The following is a 20,934-nucleotide window of genomic DNA, read 5'->3' as shown; positions in this document are numbered from 1 at the left end:
ATACATCGTATAAGTTCAGGTTTTTTAGAGTAGTCATAACATGGGCTTTGACACACGGGGCCGCAATCTGTTTCCGAAGGGAGGATCTATCCAGCCTATTATCAAAAAGAACATTAAAATCGCCTCCCATTATAAGTGGGGACTCAAAGTCAGCCAGAGCAAAGCAGAGATTGTTTAATGGCCCTATATCATCCTCATTCGGGCCATAGGAGCTAACTATAGTATATTTGCAAGCCTGAGATTTTATTTCCGCTATGACCCAATGCCCCATTGTGTCTACCTGAGATTTATTAAGCTCAAACCCTGAGTTTGATTTCAGAATAATGGCAGCCCCTTTCGAACAGCACTGCTGATCTGAAGCTATGGTCTTGTCTACCCATCTTGCCTTATCAAATAATGCCTTACACTCAGATTGTAAAAGATGAGTTTCCTGAATCATAAAAATTGTAGCCGAACATTTTTTAGGTATTGAAGGATCAAACGCAGTCTTCTCTTAATTCTCAACCCATTGACATTCCAGCATAAAATCCCAGATTTCGTCTTGATCCCTGTACGGGTCTATCCACCATCATTATCCTGGTCCCACCCTCTGCTAAAGCTATTGAAGGTTATTGTATCAAAAAGGTTTAACATTGCTTTTTAAATTTTTTTCCCAATGCTCCCCACCAACACACGTGCAGAACCCCTCCACACCATCCCTTCCCCCTATACACAACAACACCCTCCCCCGGGAACCCTCCCTGTCTAACCGTGGCAATAATTATTACCCTATGAGTCGTGGCTCTCCCGTCTCCTGCCAGAAAGAAAAAAAAAAAAAGGTAAAATATAATAGGTATATATGGGACCGACCCTCCTTTGCCTTAATTACTAGTCTTGGTTTGATCTAGAAATTTGTCTACTTCTTCCGGGAATCTGAAATTGAACATCTTATTGGCCCAGAGAACTTTCAGGAAGGCTGGGAATCTCAGCTGCACCTGCGCCCCCATCTCTCTCAGCGCATCCATCCGCTTTCCTAGTTCCCATCTCCTATCTTCTGTTACCCTAGAGATGTCAGACCTACTCTTAAAGGAGGTGTCGTTAACCTGTATAGATTTAAGTTTAATGGCTGCCCCCAATAACTGCTCTTTCAAGGGGTAGGATTGGATGCATACTAGGATCTTCCTTGGTTTCTTTCGTGCAGGGTTTAGCCTGCAGGGATCTCTATGAATGCGCTGTATTTGTTTCTCCCGTATTGATGCTGAGGAAAGCTGGGGGAATACTTTTACAAGAGTATTGATAATATATGCTTTCAAATGATCCCCTTCCAGTCCTTCTTTTAAATCTAGTATCCTTATATTGTTCCTTCTGGATATATTTTCAAGCCTCTCCAGCCTCTCAGCAATATCACGCTCTCTCTCTTTTAACCTGACCACCTCCTGCGCATTATCCTTAACCTCCTGACCGAGTTATCCCACTTTACTTTCCAGTGCCTCCAGCCTTTGTGTTAATGCGGCCACACGATGGTTAAGTTGTCGTGACTGTTTGGGCCTGTCATATTACAGTGAGTGGGCGCCTGTGTGGGGTTCCACAGGAACTCCGGAGTGCCTCCTAGATGTTTTGGCTCGTCCTCTGTTAGAGGCTGGTGTCATGCACTGGAAGGATATTGTCTCAAGCAATGAATGTTTTTCTTGGGAACATTGGAATATCATCGCTAGAGGCACCCTGTCGATGTTTACATTCTATCAGATTGCTTCCTGGTGTAAGAATCAATGTTGGCCGCCTTTGGAGGAATGTCCAATGGAAAGTGACTTACAAGACATGGCCCCAAGGAAAAAGGAGGTGGCTCTTTGGTATGGGTACCTTCTAGCTGCAGCAGACAGGAAGACCGACAAGCCAACTCGAGTTTGGGAAAACTACTTGCCGAGAAAGGAGTTAGACCAATTATGGCAAGTATCAATAGATACTCTTTATTCGATAATCAAATCTGCTGCACTCAGAAAGAACCACTTCTTTACAATTCACAGGCTATATTGGTCTGCCCTAAAAATTTCAAGAATGAGTGGCGGTGGAGAAGCAAGATGCCTGAGGTGCGGCTCCCTGAATGCAGATGATATCCACATATTTGTCTCCTGTTCCAAGCTACATGAATATTGGAAAAATGTGGGTAAGAGTATCTCGAGGGTGTTGGGCTTAGACGTTGAGGTAAGCCCATCTCTTATACTTTTTGGGATAACCCTTAAACCTGGGGGGAGGCAAGAAATGAATGTATTGCAATATAAGTTGGTGTTTTATATGATCCTTCTGGCCTGGAGAGAGATATGCAAACTGTGGCGTCAGACGGCTCCACCCTCTTGGAATGCCTGGTGGAATTTAGTTATTTATTTTAGAGCTCTGGATCAATGGGTGAATACCTACAGAGGTAGGCCCGCTACTGGGTTATTTTGGAATTTGTTTGATGAGAACACAACGGATAGTAGTTTAGACTAGCTTAAGGTCAAATTCCAATGATTAAAACCTCTTGGTCAGCTCATAATGTGTACTTTGGGCGGTCCCCGAAGGAACAACAGCTGAGACTAAAACCACCAAGTCATCAGCATCAGCGGTGGATCAGGTCGAGAGGTTGCTATGGCTACGGAGGTTATATGAGGAAAATAAAAAATAAAAAAAAATTCCAATTAAAATTATATGATTTGGCACAGCACAGCTAAAAAGAGAGAGAATAAGTATAAAGAATACATATATTACTTTCCTTGTATTTCATATACAGTAGTTGTTTTCTCCTTTTTAAGGCACACCATAGAAACAAGCCAGGCAATAGCATGTAAAAAGGATCAGGTAACGACTGTAAGAAATAGAGAGCTTGGTAACATTGTCTAAAATAAAAAATATGGATGAGTGGGAGGATGTATCTTTTCCTTTCCTCATTATACAGACTACAAAAGTATAAGAGATGAAGTTCCCCTTGAGAGGACCGTGCATCACATGGGCATAGTGAAAGAGCATCTCCAGAGTAAGAATTGGAAGGAAAGTCTAACATGAGGGGAGTGTACTTCAAACCAAACCTCAGCAATAAATATCTGTGCTGTGCGTTCATAACAAAGGATAGATATGTAGTGCCAATTGTATTTGTTCTCGGTGCAAAATTATATTATATGACCCTAGATTTAATATAATTAGAGTCCCACCTATCTCTCTTTAGTTTTCCTGTTAGTAACTCCTTCAGTTCAGCCTTAGAAACAACTGTACATGTGGATGGGTTATCAAATTATTTGCCCAGACCAATGGAGTATAAGCTGCTCTTTATATATTAAAGCCACTTTAGCTTACTTCTACCATGTTGGTTTAGGCAGTCCAGCAGACTTTCTTGAGTTAGCTTTAATGATTCTCTTCTCCAAACTGAATGCCATAAGAGAGTCGGAGCAGAGCGAATCTTATACAAATTGTAAGGGACATCCAGGTCAAAGTGACAATTATAGCTGGAGCACGATTCGGGGACACCTACTCTACTAATCTTTTCAGAAAGCTGTTCGCCATTCGAAGTGAGTCAGATGTATTAGTCATCCCCGCGCGGCTGCCCCATATGTAGCAACAGATATCCATTTTGCCTCATAAATATTTTTGATTGTATCTTTGGATCCAAGCTTTTTTATGAATCTAAACGGAGCCCCTATACGTCCTTCCATTAGAAGCCCTCTGTTCTCCACCATGTTTTGCAACGTATTTTTTTAGTCAAATAGTACTCCCAAATAGGAGAAAGTATCCGCCACCTCCAATTTTCTTCCTTCTATATTTAGTCTTGGCTGTTTTTTAAGTCTCGCTCCTGCCACAAGCACATAAGCTGTAGATTAATTTACCCTGAGGTCTAGGTTCTTCATGAATTTAGTATATGTTTCTATGAGGGTCTGCAGTGCGTTGCCAGTTTGTGCCACTAGCACCGCATCATCTGCACATAGGAGTAACAGTACTGGATATGAGTCAATAAAAGGGACATCTGAGGTAGGCCCAACCAGTGCGGCTTCCACAAAATTAAGATATAGTGAGAATAGAAAGTGGGCAAGTACACACCCCTGTCTCACCCCACGTGTGATTCCAAAGTGTCTTGTACATTCGCCCTGTCTACCGTAATGGACACACGCTGAAGCCGAAGTGTACATCTCTCGAATGTAATTGATTATGGACTTCTCCCTACCCATACCTTCCATTATTGTCCATAGTTTATCGTGGGCCACGCAATCGACGGCAGATGATAGATCTATAAATGCCATGTAAAGATGGTCTTCCTTAGTCGCAGTGTACTTGGCAATTAACAAATTTAGGTTGAGGCACTGGTCAATTGTCCCCTTTCCCTTTCTAAAACCATACTGAGCACAAGATAGTATATTCCTTTCTTGAGCCCACACCTCTAGCCTGTTCAGGAGTAAGTGACCCATTCATTTTGCTGTGCTATCCAAGAGTGATATAGGTCTATAGTTTTTAGGGATAGCCTTGTCCCCCTTTTTATAAAATGGAATGATAACCATCTTTTTCCAAGAAGGGCGGACTCCTGTGTGGGTTAAGACATTAAAGACGTTGGTAAGTAATGGAGCCCATAGCGCCTGGTTGGTTAGAAAGAAATCAATAGGGACCCCATCTGGGCCAGATGCCCTCAAGGTGCTGCACTAGTTCAGGGCAAATCTAATTTCTGCCAAACTAAAGGATAATGTGTCCTCAGGGGTGGACACCAAGAGACCGGGTAACACACAGGATTCTTCTCCTGGTTTCCCAAAAACCTCTTAGAAATATGCCACCCATGCCTCTCACTAACGTGCTGATCGAGGGTAATCTCTAATTCATCCTTAAGGAACGGGGCATTGATTACACTCCAAACGTCCTCACTATTCTTTGATATTGCTGCTTGTTGTAACCTGTCCCAGGCTTCTTCCTTTGGAACCCTCATCCTAGTAGCTCTCGCTTCTTTGTAAGAGAGGCGTGCCATTTTTACCAAGACCACGGTTCTCATTTTCGACCTCAAAGCAGAGTGAAGTTTCTTTAGTGCCTTAGTACAGGCATTGCCAAACCAGAAAGCTTATCTAGGCACCTGCCGAACATTCGGTTGGAGGAGATTACTATGACTTTTGACTAGGATCCAATCAAAGGCTAATGGGATTTCCTTAGTAGATGGATTTGGATCTAAGCACATAGAAGTTTCATGGAGCATCTTAGTGACAGTCGTACGCATAAGCTTTGCGGTGTCCATCTTTCCCCACTTCAGAACGACCCCATTTTTCCTTGCAATTAATGTATTTGGCAGTTGATTTGTAGTGAAATGTCTACTATGCCCCCACTCCGTTTGATATGTGATAGCTGCATGGTCACTAAAAGCAAGAAATTTGGTATTGGTGTGGAAAAATCAATCAATCAATCACTCTTGATTTATAAAGCGCAGAAAATCACCCCTGAGGGTTCAAGGTGCTGGAGTTGCTACTCGCGGTGCTCGGTTCATAGTCTGACCTTTAACCTACTGTGAGAGGTGGCTGTGTAGTCTCCAGGGGTGGCCCTTCCGCAGAGGATCATCGCCCCACTGGCTCTGAGCCAGCAACTTAAAAGTAAAATGATATTTCATTATTGTTTTATTTTTCAGCAGCTGGCTCAGCCAGCGTGTGTAGGGAGGGTCGGGCTGGGCAGTGGGAGTGGGAAGTAGGAGTGGAGTGCACTCTCTAAGTGCGCATGTGTGTTTGACCAGCCTTCTCAGGCACACATGTGCACTTAGGTTTCATTGTATTGAACAGCCAGGTTAGAGAAACAGCACAGATTCTGTGTCTGCGTCTTGTCAGTGTCTTGTCAGCCCGCTTAGGCCAATCCCCACACTGCTCTTATAGCATGACAGCAGCGCAGGGATTGCACAGGGAGTCTGTGATCCTGTCCCAGTGTCTGCTGGGCCAGAAGGACAAATGCGACAATGCACGACGCGGGAGGTGGCTAGCAGCTTAAGGTTAGTCTACAGTTTTTTTTATTATTACATTCCTGCACTCCCACCCGCGGCCTCGCCCCACCACTTTTTGTATGCGTCAGCCATCACTAGTGGTCTCTGCGCTCTTCTGTCATTTAACTGAGCATCAGTTAAGGTAGGAATTGCTGGAAAGAAATTGACATACCTCTCATGTAGAAGAACAGTTTGTACCTGCTTAGGCTATGTAGTCAGACCTGTTTGTGAATGCCAGGTGTTTTAAGATGCCAGGAGATAGTTATGTGGGTTTAATTTTAGTGCATGAAGCAAAGCAAATGCGGAAAAAGCAGATTCAGCAACAAATGTGGGTATGTGAAGCTGCTAAGTGATATTTTATTTAAAGATGTACGCAATTCAACAATTGCAGCCTCCTGCCAGCCACACATTGTGCTGTTATCATAAATAAATCCATGTATTTCAAGTTACAGTGATCATGAACAAAAGTCATGATTTCTTAATTTGTGAACATATATTAGATAGTACGGTGTCGCTGAGATAATGGATGAGCCAGCAAGTTCATATCTACTTTTTCTATGCCCAGGTGCACAAAGATAGGGCAATTTGCCAAGCCTCTGCTACATGCCATAAAGATATATGGAATAGAGTACCCCCTACTATTCATTCTAAAGGTCTAATTATGTGCTTGTTGGTCCATTGGACCTCCAAAAACGCGGTGGAGGTGCAGTGGCAGTCAGGTACTGCCGCATTATGACTATGGTGGTCGAACCGCCATAGGACCACCGGAACGGGTGGCATGGTGGTCTGAGCCCACAATATGTTTGGCGGTGTCGCTGTGGCAGCGCAAAGCATATTATGAGTTTCCTCACTGCCAGTGGTCTCATGGCAGTGCTCAATCCATGAAAATGCTGGTGTTGAGGAAACGAAGTTAGGGCCCCCTGTTGCCTCTGAGCCAGGGGATACATGCAGGGGGGCACATGGTGTGCCCCCCTGTGTGCATGCACCCTTACAGGCATGGCATTGCTTGAACAGTCCATGCTGTGCAGGAACAGACTTTGGCGCTCCCATTGCGGTGCTTTTCAAATCGGCACTGCCATGGGACCGCCGAAGGACCGCCTGCCAGACCACGAGGAAACCTGTAATATGGCAGGTGGTTGGCAGTTGAGTTTGGCAGGGTGGAGCGGGGCACTGGCGTGGCGACCTGCTCCCACACTCATAATCAGGCCCAAGGTCTACTGTGTATACTAGAGAATTTCCTTCATACGGCCATGGAACTATGAGGTAACTTGCAATAGTGTGTTTAGGTCTCGCCTGAGCTATTGCGTAAGCGATGCTCTGCGAGACTTATTGAGAGGGCTCCAAAAAGTGCTACCAGGCCAGCCTAGACCTACAGTGCATGTGCGCGGGCGCGGGCGCGCGCGCCATGCTTCTCCGCTATTACGTTCATTTTCGCTTTGATGTTTGATCGCGATCACTTTCGCGCTTGTTTTATCTCTTGCTTGTTTAGACTTCCTTTTGGCTTCGTTTTCCCATTGCTCATTTGTCACAGATGCATTAAAACAATCCGGATGTAAAAGCGAAGTCTATGGATTGCGTCGTGTAAATTAGATTCAACGCCCGGCCTGAGAGAAGACATTTATATGCTATGGCAGGGAGGTTGTGGTGGTGCGGAATGATGCCTCTTCTTCGGCTCGCGTTACCTCTTGTACATTGAGGCACCAGCTTTCTGGTGAAAAATGACACATTGTTTTCCTGTTTTTTACCCTCCCTCTGACATTTGCTTAGTTCCCTGATAGCACGCGCTTGAAAGTTATGAGAGCCACGGTAGTTACCGGGGCCACGTGATAGCAGGCACGTTTCTCACATGTGTGTCTTAAAAGAATGTCTGGTTTTGGTGTCCTCTATTCAAGTGACGGCACGTGACTCCAAACAATGGACCAGAAAGGCTGGTTCTTATCCTGCCGGTCGCCTGCTAAACGAATATGCAATGTTTCCAGCCTTTGAGCCCTCTTTACAGCTGTATCTATTTAACTGATCTGCTTTTCCAGGATCTTTGTATGGATAACTGTAGCATATTAAAAACAACCCCTCTTTAAATGATTATTCCATCACTATTACTGTGTACAGTACTTAGCTGTTCTTTAAATAAACGTAGCTCTTCCTGCCTTCATCAACAACGTCTTGAAATAAGAATGATAATGAATAAAATGTTACTTAGTACCTAAGTAGTGGTAACATTTAGGGGCATATTATCAAGAAACGACGTTAAAATTATCGCCACTTTAGCGGCAGAAAACTGCTGCTAAAGCGGCGATAATGGGTTTGATAATATGCCCTTGAGAATTCCCATAGAAGCCCATGTTGTGTTGTCAACATGGGCTTCTATGGGAATTCTCTGCGGCGATAATTTTAATGCCGTGCTTGATAATATGCCCCTTAGTTCTTTTTGAGCTAACATTTGATGAATAATTACACCCCAATCATAATCGTCTTTCCAAATTGTTAAGCTGGGGTTTACTCTCTTGCTCTTCATTTCTGTTTTCCTCTACCTTTCTCTCTTCCTCCGTCTTCCCCTCCCCATTAATTGACTCTTTCTCGCTCACTGGATTTTCTCCTATAGCTCTTCAATCTCTTGTGGTACAGCACCCAGGAAAATATGCTGCATAGCTAAACACTTATAAGGTCCCAAAGGAGAGACATATTGGCTATGGCAATGCTTGTTTGTGTATGTATTTGTCTCCTATTTTTAGGTCTCGCCTGACGCAGCGCATGCGCTGGTCTGGCGAGACTTATTGAGAGGGCTCCAAAAAGTGCTACCAGGCCAGCCTAGAGCTACAGTGCATGTGCGCGGACGGGCGCGCGCGCCGCGCTTTACCATGATTACTTTCACTTTCAGGTCTCGCTTTTGGGACCTTATAAGTATTTAGTTATGCAACTGTTGCATGGCTAAACACTTATAAGGTCCCAAAGGCGAGACCTATTGGCTATGCCAATGCTTGTTACTTATGGCAGAGGGTATTTTATTCCTTATAACACATGGTCAAACCATTATTCTTCCTACAAACCACTTATATCTTTTGTATCTTGTTCCTTTATATGAAAAAGATTGTATGGTTGTAGACATGAAAAGTGAAAGGAAAGTCTGTTGGGCAAAATTAAATACACCAGAAATCAGTTAGTAATTTGTAATACAAATATCATAGAATCAGTTAAATGTTACAATGCAAAGGGAGTCTATCATTCCTGTTATGACCCAGACCGTTTTAAAAATAAACTTGTTGACATAAATATATTGTTTCTGCTGATCACTGTTTATTTTAGAAAAGGAGATCATCAGAATGAAAAGTCAGTTATCATTTTCGTTCATTAAACTGCAGCTGAAATAATGCACCATAATCTGTCAGCAATGATACTCTGTAACTTGCCTTTCATCTTGGCTGCTGGCTCCGGCATGCAACATCGCAACTCAACTGTAGTACATTTGAGCAGCAATGTCATCTTGTTAATACAGATGACTAGAAACATCACAACTTGACTGGAATAAGGAAATCAGAAGCAGGATTTTAGACCGGGATTGCAGGCTACAATGTATTATAGAGTCATAAGGTTAGAAGATGTTAATGGAAATTATTTATTGAACACAAACAATGACGCTGAGTGATATCTCACACTGGCACAACACACAAATTACAGACAAACATCCTAGAAAGGTCAACAACAAAATTAAAAAAATCTAAAGATCAAAAGAGTTGCTTAAATAAGTACATTTTCATAAATTTGGAGTAGACATCTTACTCCTTGATCTCCTGGGGGAGACAGTTCCTATGTTTATTGGTGCAGACAGAAAAGAACTTGTCATTGGACGAAATTTTCCAGCTTTTGGGGATAATGAACAGAAACTATGTACTGCACCTCAAATATAGAGCAGGAATGTATTCTACAGATTTGTTTTGCAGAAAAGCGCAGCATACTCTGTGGAATGCAGAGATACAGAAAAAACACACACCTCCAGATAGAGAGACAGTTAAGCTCCACTTCGTTCATACCTGATCCTGACTGCCTGGCCTAGGACCTGAAGATCAGAGGGAGACAAGCCCTACACCCCTGAGTCTCACTTTCTCAATAGGACATGTCCCGGCTCCCTGCTGTATGGCCTGACAGCTGACCCCACTCCTGAATCTCCTTTCCAGCTAGGAACAACTGAAGCCAAGAACACTGCATGCTCCAGAAATCATATACCTTGGGGCAGATCACTTCCTTGTGATACTTCCTCGTTGAGGCTGACCTGCTTTGTGATTGGATACAGCAGTAGTCATCCATGCTACAATATATGGCCATAAGAGACTTCTCTCCACTGCCCGTCTGGAGCTTGGGACAGTAACTTATCTTTCAACCCCTCCCACCCTCTCCTCAAAAGAGTAAACTTAGATTCAAGCCCTGGGCAGATGCTGTAAACAAAATCAGAGTGGGTGGTGTGTTAAAATTACTGCAGCCTGTGGAGGATAGAACAGACTCCCTCCCCTCTGGAACTTTTTGCCACCGCACCGTGGATAGCTGCACCCTTGGAAGTCAAGAGTTCTTATCTCAGAAAGTAACTATTTACTTTTTTTACAGGATGGCGCTGATTTATTTCCTGGCAGTATTTGTCGCCATGGTTCTTGTGGCTCGTGGAGAGAACGCCACATGCGGGGCATCAGGTAGGAAGCCATCTTGTGTGTTTTTTCTACTCTGGGTGGCGGTGAGCAATGTATGGGATAACAAAATAAAGGTGGTCCAATCAGGCCTCACTTATCTCAGAATAACTCATTTTACAAATAAATACAGTCGATAAATGGGTAACACCTTGTACTATAGTGCTGATTCCATCAGTTTCCAGAAGGTTTGGCGAGAGGGCATAGCCACCGACCACATGAAACAGTGTAAAATGTGAAAATGAGACAGATTAAAGGATTTCACTGAAACAACCCTTGGCATTATGCCATACACACTAGCATTACACCCTGTCCTCACTTGTCTTTAAGACAACCTACCCATCCACCTCCCCCTCCCAAATAACCCATATTATGTCAACTGCGCACAACCTTTCTTCACTCGCAACTTCATACATCCAACGATCAATGCGCATACTCAAACTGTTGCCTTCCTCTTGCCTTCCAACTCCTCCTCCCCCTGCATCTCTCAAATGGGCCTCAAACTCATCAATTTTCTTAGAATAATTTGAAAAGTTGTTAAAACCCAAATGACACCTGAAAAAACTCCACGTTTTTCTGCTCCCCCCAAACCTTAGCAAGGGAAGCGCAACAACTCTTTCATAACACCATGCAACTGAAGCAGATAGAGTTCCATACCAAAAACAGTCAGATGCACACCATCATCCCTAAAAAAGTGAAGAATCTCATACCTAATGCCAGGATGCTCCAGCAAGAAAATCCCTTTAACTCTGCAAACCCTGGTAATTTCTCTATTAAACTTCCTCAGTGCCTTGTCAATAGTCCCTGGTTTCTTGGTGTCTCTCCACTCCCTATGGGGCAAAAGCTCAGTCCAAACAACGTTTATATTTCCAGAAGGTCCTCTTTTGTACATTTCAATAGAGCCAAACCTTTTCTGTTCATGAGATTATTCTCTCCTAAATGTATAACAAGCAAATGTGGGCAAGCGGGCACTCTCATCATCAATGCCAACTTTGGTAGGAGCTCGTGCCAATACATTCCACCTTTACCGAACCATTTTTTTTGCACCGTCAGGTTATCAAACCCCAGTTGCTTCCCAAATTTCTATAATTCGGCATAATGGACTGTCCATTTTATGAAGGAATGCCCTAAATCATGACAGGTCCTGCAATGCATCCTGCAACAAACAAAAACATTACTCTTAGCCACCATTCTGCAGTGTCCATCCCAAATGTACATTCCTCTAATAACAGTCTGACCTTCACCTCCCCAAACGCTGAATCTCGGCAGCAAACCAACCCCGGACTTCCGCTTCTGTCACCAAACCAATACAAAATAACTGAGTACCAAGTTAACCACGTTGCAAACAACGCCTTTCTCATTACTCCCAGAACTTGCAATGCCAAAACTTATTAAGCTAAAAAACCTCCCTTTGTCTGCTCTCCCCTCAAAAAAACTACTCCCACCAGCACAGAGGGCAAATCTTCTCATGTGTGTACCTCTGTAAATTGGCACATTTTCCTCTACCAGATTGATCAGTCCTCCCGCTGGGCAACCACACCTGAACCCCTCCCTCCAAAACCTAATGTCTTCCCCCTGAAGTCCCTCTTTCCACTTCAAACCCACCAGTGCTGTCGCTCTGAGTGCCCCAAAATACAACCACACCATGACCACAGAGAACAATAAAAACTCCTGTGCATCCACACACCTCCGGAAGTATCCTCAAAAATCCCTTAAAAATTCACACAATCTCTGCACTCTGTCTCTTCCGCCTTTCTGCACTCAGGCCTCCAATATATTATTTCCCATCTCACCTGTTGACTGTGTATTATAGATGGCTTGTTCAGAACTATGGGACAATAGTGCCCCCCTGACAGAACTCACCTATAAAAAGCAGCCCAAGAAAGTCAATTGGACCCCAGAGTGTCAAAAGACCTTTGACACTTTGAAAAAGGCTCTATGTTTAGCACCAGTGTTACTGCCCCCCGACTACACAATGAAATGTATAGTTTAGGCAGATGCTTTAGAACAAGGGGTTGGTGCAGTGTTGGCACAAGTAAATGAAATGGGCCTATGTCAGCCATTTGCCTTCATCAGCAGGCAATGTCTCTCTAGAGAAAAAAGAGATGGAAGCCTTTGCTGTGGTCTGGTCCCTGAAGAAGCTGAGGCCATACCTGTTTGGCACTCACTTCCGTGTTCAAACTGAACACAGACCTTTCAGATGTCTCATACAGAAGATGGAGAAAATCCTAAACTGTGGAGGTGGTCAATTTCACTACAGGGGATAGATTTCACAGTGGTACACAGACCTGGGACTGCCCATGTCAAAGCAGATGAACTCTCCATGTTTTTCCACTTAGTTGATAAGTGCTACCAGAGTGTAGGCTAGTTACCCATCACCTTTCATTTGAGGGGTCTGTATGAGAAAGTCATCCTTTTTTCCCTGATCACCCCCAATTTTTGACTGACACTAGTGGTAACTGACTCTGATTGTGCCATTGGCTCTGCTAACCAGACCCAGGGCCAGTGCTCTGTTTAAATGGTATATGGTAATTAGGTGTAATTACAATTGGTACTGACAGACTATCTGTAGAGGCCCAGTAGATTTAAAGCACTTAAGTGTGCACTGTTGAGGTACCTGCTGTCATTTTAAAAGCCATTGCTGAATCGCAGGCTGCTTTAAAAATAACAGTATATGCAAATTTAACTTTGAACTTATAAAAGTACTTCCAGAGACTCAAACAACCTTATTTTTACATTTGAGTCACCCTGGAAGGTTTCTCATAGGTGCCCTAGTGGGAAGGTGCCTTGTAACTATGAGCATGAACATTATAAAAGATATTTTATGTGCACCGATGACAGACAATCTGGTAATTTCATTTTTCCCTATTGTAGTGAATTAGCTCAATAGGCTAACATGGGAATACATTATTAAAGTATAAATATATCCTGGAGTTAGCTAGAAAAAATATATTTCAAAGTATGAAAATGACAGTTACGATAAATCTAATAACTTGCCACTGTTAGATTTATAATAACTATTACACAAAATAAGTTATAGAACTTTATTTTCTGTGAGCCAAAATCCAGCCTTCCAGCAGCCCTCTCCTAATTGGCCAGCCTTTACCAGGCTGAGCCAAGCTGTCGTAATGAGGAGTCAAGCAGCCTGACTAGAAACAAAGGACATCCTGTGGGAGGAGATCGGCAGTTGCAGAGCTAAAGGAAGGATGGGGGTAGAGAAGCCAAACTGGTCTTCAAAGAGAGAAGGACAGTTTAGGGTAGCACAAGCTTACCCCCACATCCTGCACTCCCAGCCAGACAGGAGCCCCAATAATTGGATTAGCAGAGGGGCTGGAAGGAAAGTGTTAGACAAACTTAGCCACACCAGTCCAGTGAGTTGGCTTCGCCAGCTTTAACCCTTCAGGAGAGAGTTTCTCCATTTTGGATTTTGCAAGAATAGTGTTTCCTGGGACAATAAAACTGCACACTTTGGAGGAAGTGGTCATACCTGAGGGTGGCACCCTGCATATCATTGGTCAAGGGTGTCCCCCTGCTTGGCTCCCAGAAACACTGGATAAATATGGGGGAACTGCACAGCAACTGAGATCCTTATCTGAAGAAGGGCTGCCCTGCTAAACCTTTTGGAGGAAGTAGTCATACCTAATGGTGGCACCCTGGATGCCATTTGTCAGGGGTGCTCCCCTGCTTGACGCCCAGGAACACTGGATAAATATGGGGGAACTGCCTGAAAGAAACAAAAAGAAGAAGGGATGCCCTACTGAACCCCTGGCCTGCACCAGGAGGACTGCATTCACAAGGACTGCACCTGCTGCACACTTTGGGCTCCAGCAAAAGAAGGACTTTGCCTGACTCTAAAAGCGTAAGGCGTGAACTGCCAGAAAGCAACAGGTGAAAAGAGGTCCTTCTGTATCACCACCACCAAGAAGAACCCAGCTGGACAGCATCTAGTGGATTTTAAAGGTGTTGGCCAGGTGGATTGTGGGAAACGTAGTCCCAATATCCCAAGGAGAAACTCAGAGCTTCTGGAACCTTGAATTGTTGTTGTGGACACTTTTGAACTCAAGAAAGATTTTATGGAAGAAGATCTAGAAGTTTGAGCAACTTTTATAAAAAGCTCAATGAGTTGACTGATCCGTTGTTGAGAGTCAAGCCGCCATGTCGAACCGCTATCCGGCCTGAATTTCAGGTACGTCCGGCTGAAAGATCCGGAGCTATTGACATCAACGAGACTTCCAGAATTTTCACCGAGGCCTCGCGCTGAAGCAAGCCGCCGTGGTAGACTTGAAACCAGGCCCGAAGAGGTGCCTCGCTCATTGACAACAGAAAAGCTCCAGAAAAATGATTAAGTGCAAAAGTAAAAACTTGACAGAGACCTCCCGCTCAGTGTAGCTGACCTGCGCTCCATCGCGGTGGGCCTCAACTTTGTATTTGTTCCAGTCAAGTGCGATCAGATGTCCCAAGCTGTTGCAATTTGTTTTTAGGCACTAGAAAACATTTAAACACTAAACATTTATATCTCTGTTTTCCCACATTGGATTTTTGTCATTTGGGTGCCATTTTAACTTTACACATATTGCCTACTTTTATAAATTGGTTTTGGATTTTTAGTATGTGTTGTGTCTTACTCATTTAATGTATTAGTGTTTTTAAATGCTTTAAACACCTGTCTCCTAAGTTGAGACTGCCTGCTCGTACCAACTACCAAGGGGTGAGCAAGAGAATAATTTATTGAGACCTGAACAACGATATTGTAGGGCACAGTATTTTTACATCATAATATTTTTTTTCAATTGTAATGTATTCTGATATTTTGTCCAAACGCCCCATATTTTGAACTGCACACTGGTGATAATAAGCTGAGGCCTGGAGGGCCAAGGAAATCTGAATAATAATGTCTCAGACATGGCTCAGTAGGTAGACCATACAACACTTACATCGCTGAGGGTGCTGTCCATTCTCCAAGAGGTATTCTGCTGGTATTAATATGAACTTCACTCGTTCTTACCTCGCATACTGAAGTAGGCTAACTGTTCTTTGGAATCCTGAAGAACATATACACTCTAACACAAAGACAATCACAGTTCATAAGCACAACAATGATCTCTTTGCACTGTTACTTACTCAAGCATGTCTAAGGAGTACCTGAATATCACAAGAGCTACCCTAGGGCTCACTAAAGGTGGCTGACCTGATGCCTTCAGCAAGAGTTCACCTCCTGCTTCCCGTAAACACACTGTAGGGAAAACAGCTCTCCTCTAATGTAGCATTAGTGGATATAGAGCCAAACAATAACTATCGCGATTGGCTCTTATCGGACTTACTGAGTAGCAGGTGAGAACAAGGTTCCGGGCACTAACTAGCATGAATGACTATATCCAAAGTCATGGTGCTATTAGGTGGAGTTCCAAACTACCGCTGTCCCAACCGCGCTTTCATTCGAAAATTGGGGCGACAACTGACCCCAATACCGGACGCACAGCGTATTCCTGCGCATTTAACACAGTTGCCAATGTAATCCCAAAATATTTTGTTAAACCTTATACAATGTTCATCCTTCGTCACTTGAGAGGCCTCATATGTTAACAATATCCTTAATGCAGGGTAAATGCCGTCAGGCCTTATTCCAAAGCATGGAGTAAACATACGTATTCCTCATTAATTCATCTTTAACACCCAATGCATTTCGGGCCTTTCCTGGCCCTTCGTCAGGGGTACTCTATAAATTCAAAACATTACAGTTAGACTGTGTATGTAAACCACTTGAGCATATAAATTACTGTATTTAAATACAAAAAGGCCATTTAAAAAAAAACAAAAAAACAGTTCAACCCACAATCGACGTACTCCCGCTAAGAACGTAGCACTACACTACTGCTAAGACGATACTCAAGCCTACCTCTTCCAAAAAACATCCCTTTTTTTATGTGTGTCTTACTCCCACGTATTTAACCACATTGTTCAATCCCCTTAATTATACGAACGAAGAACGTTAATTTACTCTAGTTGTTACCAAAGGAAAAACGTGATATTCACTAGTACCTTCGAAGTTTATTGTGGTAGTCATCTTCCCGCCAACCTGATAACCATCCAAATGTTACGTTCTTTCTACGCGCTGCTTTTTAAAGGCCTGTGATGTATCCCCGCCCATATCTGGAACCCTTTCCTGATTGATTGCCATCTACCATTTTGACCTCATTACGCACTGCATCTACAAGCACGTTTCCTGCATTGTACTGGTTACTTAGAAACTCCCTTGCTCTTAATCATACTCAGGTTTTCACTTTTGATATCATACTTATAACCTGGAAAATACTGCGCGTGAGCCCCTTATTAAGAACCTGATATTGTTGTTCTATGTAACACTCACTATCCATCTTTCATTTAGCACCGCCCATTAAGATCGAAGATCACCCATTCGTTTGAACTGCCACAAACTAAGGTACTACAAGTCCCATAGCACACTTCGTTTCCCTTATTTACATACTTCAATGGCAGGGTAATCAAACCTTTTTTGTTATTCATCTAATAAAGAGAATAAACGTCATTACGAAATGTGGATGAAATAGGTGTGCACTCTGTCACTTCTTTTGAAATATATTATAGCCAACCGCGCTTTCACCATCGGATAGAAATCAGACCCTCCCTCATTGGAATCATCAACTCGACATTCAGCTTCACCGCCTTCCCGGAAACCTGGAAGCACACCGAAGGTAAAGCACTTCTGAAGAAACCCACAGCGGGCCAGTCCGACCTCAAGAACCACTGCCCCATATCGCTCCTCCCCTTCCCAGCCAAGGTACTGGAGAAAGCAGTCAACTGCCAGTTAACAGTCTACCTGGAATTCAACCTCTTGCTTGACCCCTCCCAATCCGACTACCCGCTCAAACCACAGTCCAGAAACCACCCTTATAGCTGCCATGGACTACGTCAGAGCCATCCTTGACTGCGGTGAGCCTGCAGCCTTGATCCTCCTCGACCTGTCACCTGCCTTTGACACCGTCACCCACCACCTCCTCATCCAAAGACTTTACCACATCGGCATCTATGGCAACATCTTCAAGATGCTATCCTCTTTTCTCACCGGACACACTTAGAGAATTCATCTCCCGCCGTACACCTCTGATCCCAAGAGCATCATCTGCAGCCTACGCCAGGGCTTCTGACTCAGCCCCACACTGTTCAACATCTACATAACTCCGCTGGCAACCATCACTCACCGCCACGTTCTCAACATCATCTCCTGTGCTTTTTCACTCAGCTTATACTCTCCCTCACCAAAGACACAGACACCACCATGGCGAACTTCCAGAACGCCATGACCGACATCGCCAACTGGATGAGAGCCAACTGCCTTCAACGCAACACTGATAAAACCAAAGTTCTACTCTTCGGAATGCCCCCTCACTATGGGATGGTGGCCAGCAGCACCCACCCCCACCATCCACACCCGCAACATCGGAATCATCCTCGACAGCGAATTCTCCATGAGACGACAGGTCAACTCGGTTGCCTCCATCTCCTTCAGCACCCTCAAACTGTTCTGCAAAGTCTTCAGATGGATCCCAACCAACACCAGAAGAACCTTCACTTAATCCCTCATCACCAACTTGACTATGGGCACGCCCTCTATGCAGATACCACCACACTCCTCCTCAAGCACCTCCAAACAATCCAGAATGCAGCAGCAAGAATCATCCTGGACCTGTCCAGCTGATCCCACATCACCCCCACCTCCGTAGCCTGCACTGGATCCCCGTCAAGAGATGCCACTTCAAGCTGCTCCCGTACGCCTTCAAAACCCTACACAACATGGGACCAGAATACCTGGACAACCGCCTCATCTTCCACCAACCCACCAGACACCTGCGCTCTGCCTCCCTGGCCCTCACCACTGTTCCCCACATCCTTTGTACCCAAGTCGGAGGATGCTCCTTATCCCATCTCGCAGCCAAAACCTGGAACTACCGAACCTTCCACCTCCGAACCTCTACCTCCCTCGCCAAATTCAGGAGTGGACTCAAGACCTGGCGGTTCAAGTAGCTCCACCTCACACAGTGCCTAGATACCCATCAGGGTGATTTGCACACTTTACAAGTACTGATTCATTGATTGATAGATTTTCCTGTCATCTTCCTTCCACCCACCTTTCTCCTATTCCTCTAAATTGTCAGATGTCTGCTGTGGGCCTACACAGCAGTTAAAGACTACATTCCGAGAAATCTGACTGGCCGTCCTACTTTTGACACTTGAATGGGTGTACTGATTTTCTTTTTAATTGTTCATGCATCCCTTTTCAAAGTTGAAAGTGTTATATCCTGTTTATTTAAGTATATGTATCCCAGTTTACCTATCTCCCTGCTGCTCAGCCAGTGTGAGTGTTGAGAGTGGAATGTTGGTGTGACTGTGATGCTTGGAATGCTTGGGTGCCTGGGTGGATGAGTGGGGACAGTTGGAAGAAGGGCTGAGCAGCAGGCAGGCTGCTCCTGGTGGGGCTGTAGCATAAGGATTACCAGGCTGAATGGCAGGTCTGCATGGAAACCAACTTATTGTACTTGAATGCCATCCTGCAACTTTATCTTAATAAAGAAACACTTAAAATACAACTTGGCTACGTCTGGTAAGATACAACAGAAAGCTTAGCCAAATTGGTTAGGTCTATTAACCTAGATGTGAGGCCGGAGTTATTTTACTAACCAATGAGCGGCATCATCTAATGATATGTACAAATGCACCACTAGGTAAGATGACATTTTTTTACAAAAGTATGAGAAGTATTAAATCATCTTTCCTCTGACAGATGCTTCCCATGAGTTAATTTGCTCCCCGAAGGGGCTCTCCTTGAAGACGGACAACGGCATGTACTGGAGCTCGAGGTCCGAGGGGATCCTGGGACAGTGCGAGAGGGACAACACCACCTGGCTCCAGGTGTGCTTCGTGAACGGGGGGAAGGTGGACATCACCGACTACAAGGGCGAGTATCTATGTCTGCACCCAGGATCCGAGGATAACGCCATCAAGACAGACAAAGACAAGAAGTCTCCCGACTGTGACTTTGATCTTGAGTATAAAGATCATAAGGTGATTTTGAAGGCATCCAATGGGTTGTATTTGTCCAGAATTGCCCGATCGAACGCAATACAACACTTAGAGGCAGCAAAAGAATCAATTGATGTTTTTTCCTCTTTCTACCGGGTGGGTGCCGATGCATAAGGCCGCTCTCTGTTGCTGGGAAAGTAATATGACGTGTGGTGATTATATGAAGTTCCATTCGACAACCTTTAGGCACATTCATTGTAACTACTGGAAAAGGCAACAGAGAACGTGAGATGAAAAATGTTGACAATTAATTGCGCTTTAAATTGAGTTGTAGTGTAGAATCTATCACTGACACTGCCAACTAAATATATGCAACTGTAAAAATCAAATCAGATTTTGAAATCAAAAGAAAATAAAGTGTTCATGCTTGACTCTAGATTTATTGTTTGTATGATACATATTTTCATGTGTTTGATTTTTCTTGTATTCCCGTACCTTGCATATTTCAGTCCAGTACAGCATATAGTATGCACTTGTTTCCTTATTTTGAGTGAATATGACACATTTTATGATAATTATTTTGCATAGATGTTATTTTCTTTAGTTCGAGTCATGATTTGACCAGCAATACAAGGCATTACCAAGGGTGCTACCCACATCGACATCATGACCCAGTGAAGCAGAGCCAGTGATCCAGAAGTTCATATGTTGTCCATCCATTTTAGCAATTCAACAACATGGATGCCTGGATTCTGCCCCCTGAATATTGAAAATCACTATACAAGATCAAGGACAGAGTATCAAAAATAAAACATTGATAGAAAAGTATGTCTAAATTGTATATACCTAACTCCACATATATACATATCTATACATACATATCTACATATATACATAGTACATATATCTTCAGGGTACTTAGATGAAGAGTTAGGAATAGTATATCTACACTTCCCTATACACACTTCATTTGTCCCTTGATTTTCTTGCACCAAAAATGCTGTTGTTGTCAATATTCAACAGTACAAACATGCCTGCATAAGCTCACAATCCAACCATGACTCAGGAAAGGGCTAAGGACCAGGCTGCATAGATATCATTAGACTGTGTTAGTACTTGAGACATCAGAGTTTCATGCATCCGAGCTTTGATTGAAACGCTGGTTATCATGTCACTGACATGACTACAATGACATACTGCCTTCATAATGTAAATATGGAATTTCTAAAATTAGCACACTAAATCAATCAATCAATCAGGGAATTGTGAAGCTCGCTACTTACC

General features: G+C 43.7%; 1 protein-coding gene across 1 annotated transcript in view; it reads left to right on the top strand.

Moving 5' to 3' along the window:
• Positions 1-20,086, top strand: part of LOC146802310 (uncharacterized) — a 32,382-nt gene extending 12,296 nt beyond the window's left edge. The window contains exons 2-3 of the mRNA XM_085620421.1: positions 10,538-10,620; positions 19,412-20,086. Of these exons, the coding sequence (XP_085476547.1) occupies positions 10,539-10,620; positions 19,412-19,824 (495 nt within the window). The 5' untranslated portion in view covers position 10,538 and the 3' untranslated portion in view covers positions 19,825-20,086. The remainder of the gene's footprint in view (positions 1-10,537; positions 10,621-19,411) is intronic.
• The last annotated feature ends 848 nt before the right edge of the window (positions 20,087-20,934 follow it).

Source organism: Triturus cristatus, chromosome 8 (genome assembly GCF_964204655.1).
Source record: "Triturus cristatus chromosome 8, aTriCri1.1, whole genome shotgun sequence".
Classification (NCBI taxonomy): Eukaryota; Metazoa; Chordata; class Amphibia; order Caudata; family Salamandridae; genus Triturus; species Triturus cristatus.
This window is presented reverse-complemented; position numbering and strand designations above follow the sequence as displayed.